This window comes from Loxodonta africana, chromosome 17 (genome assembly GCF_030014295.1).
Source record: "Loxodonta africana isolate mLoxAfr1 chromosome 17, mLoxAfr1.hap2, whole genome shotgun sequence".
In the NCBI taxonomy this organism is placed as follows: Eukaryota; Metazoa; Chordata; class Mammalia; order Proboscidea; family Elephantidae; genus Loxodonta; species Loxodonta africana.
Genome location: NC_087358.1, coordinates 78,202,623 through 78,216,273, shown reverse-complemented (window position 1 = coordinate 78,216,273; position 13,651 = coordinate 78,202,623). Strand labels below are relative to the sequence as shown.

At 41.6% G+C, this 13,651-nt stretch overlaps 1 protein-coding gene across 1 annotated transcript in view; it reads left to right on the top strand.

Annotated features, from left to right (window-relative positions):
- Positions 1–13,651, top strand: part of FREM2 (FRAS1 related extracellular matrix 2) — a 282,364-nt gene that overhangs the window by 196,832 nt on the left and 71,881 nt on the right. The window contains exons 7-9 of the mRNA XM_023551368.2: positions 6,589–6,738; positions 9,881–10,090; positions 11,726–11,923. Of these exons, the coding sequence (XP_023407136.2) occupies positions 6,589–6,738; positions 9,881–10,090; positions 11,726–11,923 (558 nt within the window). The remainder of the gene's footprint in view (positions 1–6,588; positions 6,739–9,880; positions 10,091–11,725; positions 11,924–13,651) is intronic.

Here is a 13,651-nt window from a genome sequence, read left to right as displayed (position 1 = left end):
GCAGAACTGCCCCGTAGAGTTTCCAAAGAGCGCCTGGCAGATTTGAACTGCTGACCCTTGGGTTAGCAGCCATAGCATGTAACCACTATGCCACCAGGGTTTCCTTTTCCTTATTAAAAAAAAAAAAAGAAATTTTTTTTTTTTTATTAGTATAGGTTAAAGGGAAAAATCTTCAGAGCTACCAAAAAGAAATGATAGATTATCTTCAATTTTTAATCTTTTATTACCACTTATGAAGCCAAGTGGGGAGTGCAAGATATAAAATCACTGGGATCATCTTTCACCAGATGTCAATGCCTCAACTGGATTATTTCCTTAAAAACTAGGAACTTTAATGCCTGGTATTCTGTTTCATGAATGAACTGTAATTGAACCAATCCCCTTCTGATGGATTTTGGGCTGGTTTCCCGTTGCTCCGTGTTACAAATCAAGTACAGTGAACATGGTTGTACATGCATCTCTGTACACATGTGTTAGTATTGTATTTCCAGATGATAAATTCTTATATGTTGAATTGCTAGATAAGAATGTAGTCTATTAAAATCTTGTGATGGCTGGCTGTATTTTCAACTCCTTTCTTGCCTTAGTAGTAGGTAAGGGGCTGGCCTTATCCAGGTATGAATCTGAGCTCCACCATTCCCTGATGTGTGACTTGAGCAATACTCTCTAATCGGTATTCTTATTTGTGAAAACAGGGCTAATACCGCACAGGCCTCATAGGTGTGTACTGAGGATGTGATGAGGATGAGGTGAGCTATTGGATTTAAAACAATTAGTGTGGTATCTAATAATTAGTTTCTATTTGCTAAAAACACTGAACTGAGCTAAAACAAGAAGCCCAATGCTAATGCCAAATTGGTTGCCTGATGGAGCTTTTAAAAACTTTGTGCCTGGGGCTGCCCACTGGTGCCTGGCATTGCCAGTTGGACTTGAGGCGCTGGCATCTGCATTTTTGAGTCTCTTTGGATGATTCAAACACACATGAAGCTTGGGAACCACTAGAGCTAAAGTATTTTTAAAAAGCCCTTCTTTCGACTTCCTTGAAATTCCCTGCCTCTTTCCCTTATGTGCCTCTTCCAGACTCAGAGGGTGGCCTTAAAAGGTCATTGTACTTGCTCCTCCTTCTGAGGAATGTTGACCCTCACTGCCTGGCACTAAGAGTGTTCTCTTCTAACTCACCCGTTACAAAGACATATTGATTCATTCACTCTGGTAAATAACTAGTCCTGTTGTACTTGATGTTAATATGCTAATTCACTCTGCAAGTGTTTATTGAGCACAAACTACCAGCACTGCTTAAGCTAAGTGTCGGGGAGATACCAGTGAACACAGAAGGATCCCTCAGAGAGCGCAAAGACAGTGGGGTGCAAGCATGCACTGACAGTTGAGGGTGAGTGAGGGTTTGGGCAGGGAACCCCGGGTGCTTCCCGGCAGAAGTGACTTCTAAACAGAGGCCTGAAGCCTGAGCAAAGATTTTCCAGATGAGAAGGAAAACAAGAGGCGTGTTCAAAGTAGAGGCAAAGGCATAGAAAGACTGGGCATGGCACATTGAAGACATTCAAGCTACCAGATCACTGAGTAGAAAAAAAGGCTAAAAATGAGGTTCAAAAGGCAAGCCAAGACCAGATGATTCAGTGTTGTAAACCATGTTAGGAAGTTTGCGCACAGTCCGAAAGCAATGAGAAACATTGAAGGCTTTCAGCAAAAGGGATTACCGTGAAGAGACTGGCTTTGGGTGAGGCCACTTTTGGGTAAAAGCCTGCGTATGTGTTGGTTGGGGAAATTAAGACAGTCGGTGATGCTGAGCAGACTAGGGAAGTGACAGCGAGGTGGAGAGACACCAGGGGCGGGGATGGCAGCTTTGCTTTGAGGTGGCGGTGGTAAGAGGTTGAGTAGGCAGTTAGTCATCAGGGTCTAAAGCTCAGGAGAGAGATCTGTGTTGGAAATAATTTGGAGAGGATCCTTTGTATTATTTTCTGGCACTGAACCAAAAGACAGCCTCGAAGTTTTTATTCCATTCACTTCAGAGCAAGCAGGTGAGTGAGATCTACTAACCTTGCTCCACGGACATGGGAGTAAATAAGGTTTGGCTCCAGATAGCAATTACCACAGGCACCTCTTCCCTTCATCTCATGAGACACAGTGCAGTTGTAAACATCCATCTAGACAACACACACTTAACCAAAAACAAGTTCCCGTTTCCCCTCTGGGAAAAGGAGTTAAATCCTGCTCCCTTCATCTTTGCTCCAGGTGTGCCACGTGCCTTGCCAAGCCTTCTCTTCCCCTCCGTCCCTAGGAAACAAGCGTGATCCTTTCTCTGCTGTTTGTGGTGAAAGTATTCTCAGGCTTGAAAAGCGTATTAATGTTTAATGAGCTAACATAGACTCTTCTATAGGCTGCCTTGATCCGAACCCTTTCCTTGAAAGTGTAACACCGCCAAGAATACAGACAATAGGGCTTGGCTTCCCTGATGAATTTCACACCATTTCACTAGATCAGCTTAAGGCCCCTGTTATACTGCTCACACACTCTTCAGCTATAACTGGTCTGTACTCTGCAGAGGGAAAAAGCCTGCATCCTGGAGTGTCATGGTGGGTGCTGGAGCGTGGGCGAGGTGTTGTGTGTGTGCAGGCTGCAGGATGTGTGGCTTGGCTTGGTCATTCTCACATTCCAGGCAATGATATCAGCCACTGACTGTTTTCTGCATTAAGTCTGTGAGCTTAAATACAGTAAAAAGTACCATGTGTTTTTCAGTTCTGAATTACAAATTAAATAGGCTTTTTTCTAGTTTTCTTTAAGTTATAATATTATTTCTAAAACTGATCTACAAAGATCTACAGTTTACTTAATTTTGAAAAGAAACCAAGCTCCTAGACAAAAAACAACCAAAAAAAAGAAAAAAGTTAGCAGAAAGGAGATAAGTTAAAATCTTACTCAATAATGGATGGCCCGAACAAGCAATTCTTCTGGATTTTGCATAGGTATCCTTCAACTGCTGACAGTCTTTCACCCATTTATTCTTTTCTTTTTGCTTGCTTAGTATCCACTAAAATGTTTCAGGAACAGCTGGCCATTTTTCTTAAGTGATGGGTATAATTCAGCTCACTGTTGGAAGTATTTTTAACTCACTCATATTACATAAGGTTCTTTCCGAATGGTAACAATTATAAACAGCATTCAAATTGTAGAGATTTTGAGTATGTCTTGAAAAATTGAAATAAAGACAATTATTAATGTTTTCAGTCCTCATTCAAAGACACTGAGAAGATAGAAGAGTGCTGAGGCCCAGTCACTTCTTTTATTCATGGCACAGGGAACTAGGCAGTTACCAAGTGTTGTTTCTCCTCATAAAAACTACTGAGCTGTGTTTTAGCCTCGTCATAGCCGATTGCTTCATCCCTTAACACAAATGATTGCAATTGTATTATTCACCCTATTTTCTATCACCATAATTGGAACAGAGACGGAGAGAAACCACATAAGTAACGCAAATCTACTGATAACTAAAAAATTCATTTTAGAGGAAATGCTTATAATATCCTTCCTAATGCTTTTTATCAATTGCTGTATTGAGGGATTTAGAGTTAAAACACTTTCTATCCCCCCTCCTTTCTGCTGGAGGTGACAACACGTAACAAAATAGGCAATATAATAGTGTTTGCATCCTTCGTGTAACATCATTCACTACATTGCTACCTGTGCCATGACTCCCTGTCACACATATGCGCACGCACACACACATGCACAAACACATATAAAGCACAGGTGTCTGACACATAATGAATGTTCCGTATGTGGTGACTGTAATCATATGCTTTATTCTGAGTGATGACTCAGACCCAGATTTTCAGAGACTGCAGAGGACTCCCGGCTTTTCTCCCACACGCTGCACAGTGAGCCTTGAGGTGAAAACACTTCTCAGCAGTCAGCGGACCGAGGCTGAACGCAGACGTACAGAACACACTGTCACCCCGATACGTAGATCATTCTGTGATTACTGGTGATGCTGGCTCACAGGACTTTGTTCTGCTCCATTTCTACTTTGTACCTGCGAGGAGCAGAGAGATGGGGATATGGCAGGGATTGTTATTAAATAGGAGATCGTCCCTTATAGCATCTTACAGCTTTCGCCCATAACTCAGAAACATCATTTGAAGGATGATATGGTTTGCCAGGAATATGAAAAGAGACTGACATAAAGACTTGTGGAATGCAGATGACGAAGCCTCCACAAGAAATATAAAAGCCTTTTAAGGAACCCTCAGATGTGCCTGCGTTGGCCATCCGGTCAGAATAAGCTCTTCTGAGGGCTTTCTGTCTTCACCTCTGCCCCCACTGAGGGGCGAGCCATGTAAGGAATTTATTGGCATGTATTTCAAGTCCGCCCCTGACTGAGGTGTGTAAGATAACACCTTCATCTGTGCACACACTCGCAAGCCCTAGCACTGTCCAAACTGACAGGAGGAGGAGGAGTATGTTGGAGGCAGATTTACCTCCCCTGAACAAAATATGGAAACAAAGGCTCCAGGCTGGCTGCAGATTACTTAAGAATTCTGAGAGCTATATGTTTCTTATCATTGCCTTCCATATGAAGCAACAAAGAAGACAAACTTTTCCAGTTTTCATAAAGATACTTTAGTTTTGGCAGAGAACTAAAGAGTTCATACTCAACTTGAGCAGGGAATTTCCTTGGGATGTAAGCTCTTGTAGGGTTTTGTTGACTTTGTATGCTTGGTAGTTCAGTTAGGTGCTCTGGAAGATGGCAGCCACCCCTTTAATATTCTTGCTACATGTCCTGTGAGACTTATCCTTTTAAGTCCTGTAAAACCAGAATGTCTACCTTATTATGTGTGGACACCCCATTACTTTATTTTTGTTAGCGGTCACTTATAAAGTAAATTTACAGTGGATAGAGGGTTTACAGGACTCTGTATATTATTTTTGCAACTTCTGTGAGTGTATAAATACTTCATAATAAGTTTTTGTTTTTGTTTTTTTAAAGTGAGCTTACAAATTATCTCTAGCCAGCTAACTGCTATACCCCAGATTTCTGACAGCTGTATCACATGGTTAACTGTTGGGCACAAGCAGAAACAGGCCAGCAGTAGTGTTAGATCCGTTCCAATTTATCACCAGTGGTGGTGTTGTCAGTCGCCATCCGACTAAAAACACTGCCCGGTCCTCCACCACCTGCATGGTTACTGGTACGTTTGAGTCCATTGTGGCTGTTGTGTCGAGCCATCTCACTGAGGGTTTTCCTCCCTTTCCTGGTCTTCTACTTTGTCAAACATGATGTCTTTTTCTAGTGAGTTGTCTTTCTTGATGATGTGTCCAGAATAAGTGAGTTGAGCCTCGCCATTCTCTCTTCTAAGGGGCATTCTGGTTGTATTTCTTCTAAGACTGGTTTGTTCATTCTTTTGGCTATCCACGGTATGTTCAAAATTGTTCATCAACATGGATCATAGGATCATAACAGAATATTATCCCCAACACTGGAGAAAAATGCGGAGTCCTCAAAGCACATGCCCTGCCTGAATGGGCTAGGTCACATTATCTTCATAGGTGTTTACAACAAATGTAAACTCCCTGGTATGAGATTATGTCTGTCATTTCTCTAGTGGAACCTCAGTTGTTACTGAACACCCCAAACCTACAGGTAGCATACAGTCAGGCCCTGGTTCCCTAAAGTCTTCAGGACTGCCAATTCTGCATATTTAGTCTTGTTACGCCAATAGGTGCTAACCCCAGTGGTTATAGTAGACCCATATCTACTGGAATAGAAGGTGTCATTGTGCAGGTATCTGTATCTCTGCTCCAGAGTGGGGGAAAGTAAAATGAGTGGCCAAGGGAAACTCCTAAAACCTCAGCCTGAAGTGTTTTGTTTCATTTTGGTTGCAGCTATTTTACTCTAAGCTTCCCGGAAGTACCTTCAGAACCCATTTATAACTTAAACATGGGACAAACTAAGTCTTATGCCTCAAGATGGGAATGTCCTATTTTCATCTGGAGGGCTTTACCGTATGTATTTTTATTTTTTAGCAGAGGCATTTTGACCTGATTATCAATCTATAGATTAAAGAACTGTCATCTTACTAAAGCGGGCATTGGTGGTGCACTGGTAGAATTCTCTCCTTCCACGCAGGAGGCCCGGGTTCGATTTCTGGCCAGTGCACCTCATGTGCAGCCACCACCCATCCGTCAGTGGAGGCCTGTGTGTTGCTGTGATGCTGAACAGGTTTCAGTATCGCTTCCATATTAAGATGGACCAGGTAAAAGGCCTTGTGAGCTCCTTTTGAAAATCAGCCAGTGGAAACCCTATAGATCACAACAGTTTGACCCCTTACTGATCGTGGGGATGGAGAAGGACAGGGCAGCATTTCATTCCATCATGCAGGGGTCACCAGAAGTCATGGGCTGACCCCATGGCTGCCAACAATAACAGAATCTTGCTAAAAGGAAAAAATGTGATAAATAAAGAAGTCCATAAAGATGAATAATCTAAGCTAACCAGTCTTTGGAATTGTGTCATAAGAGATTAGTGTGGAAAAATAAAAATGACAGGACTGAATCTTGCTTCGTTATTAACAGAACCAGCCTTCCACTTTGGTGACATGGAGTACTCGGTGGACGAGCGTGCTGGCTCTGTGGAGGTGCGTGTGTGGAGAACAGGCACCGACCTGTCCAGGCCATCCAGCGTCACGGTGCGCTCTCGGAAGACAGACCCTCCCTCCGCTGATGGTGAGCGTGTTCTTTCTCGAGACTCTGATTGTTTCTCAAGTTCCAAAGTATTTAAAAGCTAAAATATTTCACTCCCATTAGAGCAGTTTGGCTGAAAGGATTACTTTTTAATTACTACTATATAGTTTAGTAAACCTAGACTCTACTTACTACTATAAAAGAAAAAACGACTGGTTGCCATTGAGTCAATCCTGACTCATGGCAACCTCATATGTGTCAGAGTAGAACTGTGTTCCACAGGGTTTTCAGTGGCTGATTTCTTGGAAGGAGATTGCCAGGCCTTTCTTCCAAGGAGCCGAGCACATTAGCTGTTTGCACCATCCAGGGGCACTATTTACTACTACAACCAATCAATCAACCAATAATCCAACCCACTGCTGAATCAAGTCAATTCCGACTCATAGGTGACCCTACAGGCCAGAGTAGAACTTCCCCACAGGATTTCCAAGGTCATAAATCTTTACGGAAGCAAATGGCCAGGTCTTTTTCCTGTGGAGTGGCTGTTGAGTTCTAACCACACAGCTTTTGGTTAGCAGCCAAGTGATTAACGACCGCACCATCAGGGCTCCTATTTACTGCTATAAAACCAAACCAAACCTGTTGCCATCAAGCTGATTCCAACTCATAGTGACCCTAAAGGACAGAGTAGAACTGCCCCATAGAGTTTCCAGGGAGCACCTGGTGGATTCAAACTGCCAACCTTTTAGTTAGCAGTTGTAGCACTTAACCACTACACCATCGGGGTTTCCATTTACTACTATAGAAAAATATATTTAAGGACCATGAATCAGAGTTTAAGATACAAACATGACAAAAAAAAAAAAAAAAAAACTACATTCTAATGCCTGTCTTTGCATGAAATAGTTCTCTAAACTTGGCAAGGCTAACATTCCTGACTTTTATGACATCACATACCTGCATCTCAAATTTAGCTTCTTCCTGGTTTTAAGCCCATAAACACTTCAGATGCCAAAGGTTTTTCATACTTCATTATACTAACTATCGTAGCTGGCACATTCCTACCTTTTATTCTAGAATCTACTTCTCCAGGAAAAGTTAATCATGAAGTTCAGAGCAGTCAGAAGATTAGAAGTTGCCTTTTTTTTTTTTTTTTCTGAATTATCAGTGATACAAGATCTCTGTTTATCATCACATGTACGCACAGGTACGTCATACACACATCACACACTCATGACACAGATCGAGTAAGGGCCACAATAATTTAAATCCACCTTACGCTTTAAGCTTTGTTAATACAGTGGGACCAGCAAGTGCTTTGCACACAGTGGGTGTACAGTGAGCACAGCTTAGCCAAATCAGCCGTTTTGAGAGAACAATGCAAATGAGAGCAAGAGAGAAAAGAATGAAGGGGAAGAAACAGAAGAAAAGAAAAATATAAAGAGAATCATGAAGAGGTTCAGATACAAAGATTAAACGTGATTCAGAGACACTCCAGCCAGCTGTTTGCATTTGGTAAAGTAGATATAAACAAGGGCCAGACGAGCAGAAAGTGTGGAAGTGAGAGGAGAAATAGTTACTGTCCAGCTGTCCTCCCTGCCCTCCCCTCTGTGGAGGTCATGAGCAGAGGCTGCAAACAGGCTTCTTTTTAACTGCTCCAGGCATAAATGCAGGTATCAAGCCCAGGTATGTAGTCCATGGTCTGAAAAATATTAAAGCAAAGACAGGATATGTCTTTGAGAATGGAGGCTCACTCTCTCCACCTGGGGCAAGCATAGGTGGAGTATGCCAAACTGAGCTTATATCTGAAATGTGTTGCTTATACGAGCAGGCAACTGTAAAACTAAATAGGATATTCTGTAGTGTCTCCAGAAAAGAAATGGAGACGTTTAACAACTGCTAACACAATTTTAAATGTATACATTATATATATGATTTGTGGCAATCATATATTTGATTGATATGCTGATTACTTTAGACCTGATTTTTATAAGCTCCATCCTGTTTTTTTTTTAACCCTTGGCACCTGTATCAGTGCTATTTTTTCCTTCCTTTCAGCCAACCTGGGGAGCATCAGTACCCAGGATAATAGTGGAGGATATTTATATTTGTATTTATATTTGTATTTAGTGTTTGTGCCCACACAGTGGACATTGGAATAAGGCTTCCCTATATTTATTCATCCCCTGTATTTATATGTTTGGATTTCATGCTGATCACATGAAATATGAATTAATTGTTTAAAAGTATAGAAAGATCAGCCCAGCCATGGCACGATACATTCACTTGCGTTACAAAGTTCTGAACTGAAGAGAGTTTAGCTCCTACTCTGCTGATAATTTTCTGCTAAAGATTTCAAACTACCTTTTTTTTTTTTCCTCCAAATTTTCATCTGGCTTTTTTTTTTTTTTTTTTAATTCTTTGGGTTTCTAATTTGTATAAGACCTTCAGTGACCCATAGCCTACCTTATTTTGGTTTTGTTTTTGTAATGCCGTAAATGCCTTTTTATACCTTAACCCACTAACCAAACCCATTATACCTTAGTTGCCCAAAATATGTCCATCTGTGCACTGGGGATTTACCATTACTGTTGTTGTCAGTCAGTACCACTTCCTTATAGTGGTTTATATCAGCAATTCCCAAAAGGGAGAGAAGGTAAGGGGGCACCTTCGAGGGGGCAATGTTGGAGAGCATGCTCTGAAATTGTCAGGTAGAAAACTATGAAATTATATTAACTATTATTTGTTTTTAATCACAATACTTATTTTAAAATTTCAAATAACAAGGGCATAGCATTTTTGTAATTATCAAAAGGCTACATGGGGTTGAAAAAAGTTGAGAAACCCAGGTAGGAGAACTGTAAGACAGATCCTGAAATAACTAATCCAAACTCATTCCATAGACTCATCATAGAATAAAGTTCAGGACCTAATCTTTGATCTTCCATCTCAATAACCGTGTAGGTGCTAATCTTTTACATTTCATTACATGTATTTTTCTGCAGTATCATGCTGGTCTTCATGGTTTTTTTTTTTTTAATCAAATATATATATAATTGTACATATAATTATATATATAATTTTATTTAAAGAACTATATGTGTATATAATTTTTTTATATAATTTGTCTCTCCTATTTTCTGATTTGTCGACCTACTGAATAAGAGTTTTCTTGCTGTCACAGCTGGAACAGACTATGTGGGCATCAGCCACAACTTAGATTTTGCACCAGGAGTCAACATGCAGACTGTTCGTGTGATCATTCTGGATGACCTTGGGCAGCCAGTGCTGGAGGGAATTGAGAAATTTGAACTGGTGCTGCGTATGCCTGTGAATGCTGCCCTTGGAGAGCCCAGCAAGGCCACTGTGTCCATAAACGACTCTGTTTCAGATTGTAAGTGTTTATTAACTTGACGATGATAAGTAAAATGACAAATCAGCATTCATATACCTTTCTCCCACTTAAGTCTTGAGATAATTAGACAGTCTGAGAAAAAAACTTTTACTTTTCTTCTTAAATTAAAAAAGGGGGTATTGTCCTCAATTCCTTTGTCCTGTCCTTACGTTAGTCATTTTTCTCTTGACTGTGTTACCACGGACAGCTGGAGCTACGTGGAGTTGTCCGGACCCTTGAATGCCAGTGGTCTTCTTCCACTTGCCACAGGAGACCCTCTCTGTTGTCTCCTTATACACAGGCACTCCTGAAATTTCTCTAATAAGTGCTGGAATCATTGTTCTGAGACCAGCAGCTGCTGGACACACAGCAGGCTCTCTGATGACATCATGAGGGGATTCTGAACACGCCTCACCGTGATGATCCTGGCCACATGAGCAGGAGTCCAGTGAAACCAACGTGCAGCTGACCCAGCACAGGCCTCACCAAAAATGACAGATGTACACTCTTTGTCACTATTCCCAACTGGTCTAGGTCAACTATGCTTGTAATTACCTGTTGCCATTGAGTCAGTTCTGACTCATAGTGACCCTGTAAGGCAGAGTAGAACTGTCCCATAGGGTTTCCAAGGAGCAGCTAGTGGATTTGAACTGCTGACCTTTTGGTTAGCAGCCGAGCTCTTAACTGTGGCACCACCAGGGCTTCATGCTTGTAATTAGGTGCACAGTATTTAGTAATTCCAAAGAACTCTTGATAAGATATATAGATAGGTAGATAAATATCTGTATAAAAAACCAAACCCATTGCTATCGAGTCAATTCCGACTCATAGCAACCCTACAGAACAGAGTAGAACTGCCCCATAGGGCTTCCAAGGCTATAAATCTTTATGGAAGCAGACGGCCACATCTTTTTCCTGCAGAGTGGCTGGTGGGTTTGGACTGCCGACCTTTCAGTTAGTAACCAAGTGCTTAACCGCTGCAACTCCAGGGCGCTCTCTCTTTCTCTTTCTTTCCCTCTCTCTTTTTATATATATACGTGTGTGTGTGTGTGTGTGTGTGTGTATACCCACCCACTGCCATCGAGTCAATTCTGACTCATAGTGACCCTAACATATACATATTAAAGTCTCTGGTTTTAGTCTCTGGTTTTATCCAATTGTTAGCATTTCACTGCATATCATACTCTACAAAATTTTTAAAAATTAGAAAAAAACAGTTGTCATTGAGTGAATGACTTATGGCAGCTCCATGTGTGTCAAAGTAGAACTGTGTTTCACAGGGCTTTCAATGGCTGATTTTTTGGAAATAGATCGCCAGGACTTTCTTCCGAGGTACCCCTAGGTAGACGCAAACCACCAAACTTTTGGTTAGCTGCTGAGCACGTTAACTGTTTGCACTACCCAGGGACTCCACAATATAGGGAAGGCCAAATTTTAAAAAAGGAAATCAAAACTCTTAAAATTAAGTGATTTTCTCAAGGATGAAACAATGGTAAGTGATTGAGAGGAAACTCAGACCCTCTTTTTCTCACTTCAGTTCCATTATTCTTTCCATTAAACCACATATTCTGAAGTGCCATTTTTCTTAAGGATACCTCTGTTCACTTTGCTGCACGTGCTTACTTGTTTTGACAGTGCCTAAGATGCAGTTTAAAGAGCGTGTGTATACTGGCAATGAAAACGATGGGCAGATAGCTGCAATGATCCACAGGAGTGGAGATATCCAGTTCACGTCTTCAGTGAGGTGCTATACACGCCAGGGATCTGCACAAGTGATGATGGACTTTGAAGAACGCCCGAACACTGATATTTCCATCATCACATTCCTCCCTGGTAAGTTTCAGCTTGAAAGTTTTATTTGGAATTTGAGGAAGCTGATTTCAGTGAGAAATATGTATCAGGGAATACATATTGACGTCATTCATTGATCACAACACACTCGTGCCATAATTTTCTGTGCACCAAATGGTAATAAGGTGAGGTACAGTGGAGCAGATTGAATGCACTCTTGGAATTGATCTGTAGCAATTGTTGACTAGCTTCCTGTGTTTTATCATGGTATCAGTTCAAAACTTATTCAATGAATAGATGAGAGATAGATGTTGTTGTTGTTGTTAGGTGCCATCAAGCCAGTTCTGACTCATAGTGACACCGTGCACAACAGAATGAAGCATTGCCCGGTCCTGTGCCACTCTCACAATTGTTGCTATGCTTAAGTCCGTTGTTCCAGTCACAGTGTCAATCCATCTCATTGAGGGCCTTCCTCTTTTTCACTGACCCTCTACTTTACTGAGCATAATGTCCTTCTCCAGGGACTGATCTCTCCTGATAACATGTCCAAAGTGTGTGAGACATAGTCTCGCTATCCTTGCTTCTAAGGAACATTTGGGTTGTACTTCTTCCAAGACAGATTTGTTTGTTCTTTTTGCAGTTCATGGTATATTCAATATTCTTTGCCAACACCACAATTCAAAGGTGTCAGTTCTTCTTTGGTCTTCCTTATTTATCATCCAGCTTTCACATGTATATGATGCAATTGAAAACACCATGGCTTGGATCAGGCACACCTTAGTCCTCAAAGCAACGTCTTTGCTTTTCAACACTTTAAAGAGGTCTTTTGCAGCAGATTTGCCCAATGTAATGTGTCTTTTGATTTCTTGACTGCTGCTAGATAGATACTATAGAGAGATACCAAAAAAAAAAAGAAAATCAAACCCACTGCCGTCGAGTCAACTCAGACCCTATAGGACAGCGTAGAACTGCCCCCATAGGGTTTCCAAGGAGCAGCTGGTAGATTCGTACTGTCTACCTTTTGGTTAGCAGCTGAGCTTTTAACCACTGGACCACCAGGGCTCCAGATAGATAGATAGATAGATGTCATAGAGTCAGTGGTGACTCGTGGAGACCTTGTGTACAACAGAACAGAATGTTGCCCTGTCCTGTGTCACCCTGATGGTCACTACCATGTTCGAGTCCTTGTTACCACTGTTGTGCCACTCCATCTCATTGAGGGTCCCTCGCCCTTGCTGGGAAATATGATGTCCTCCTCAAGCAATTGATCCTTCCTGATGACATGTCCGAAGCAAACAAAGTTGGACAGTGTTCCATTGTGATTCATAAGGTTTTCATTGGCTAATTTTCAGAAGTAAATCACTAGGCGTTTCTGCCTAGTCTGTCTTAGTCTGGAAGCTCCCCTGAAACTCGTCCACCATGGGTGACCCTCCTGGTATTTGAAATATCACCGACATTGCTTACAGCATCACAGGCGCATGTAAGGCACCGCAATATGACAAACTAACAGATGGGGCTGCATTTAGTGAAAACCAGAAAAACCAAAACCAAACCCACTACTGTCAAGTCATTTCCAGTTCATAGCGACCCTGTAGGGCAGAGTAGAACTGCCTCATAGGGTTTCCAAGGCTGTAAATCTTTAAGGAAGCAGACTGCCACATCTTTCTCCTGTAGAGCAGCTGGTGGGTTTGACCCCCTGACCTTTTGGTTAGCAGCTGAGCATTTTAACCACTGTGCTACCAGGGCTCCTGCATTCAATCAATAGAGCTT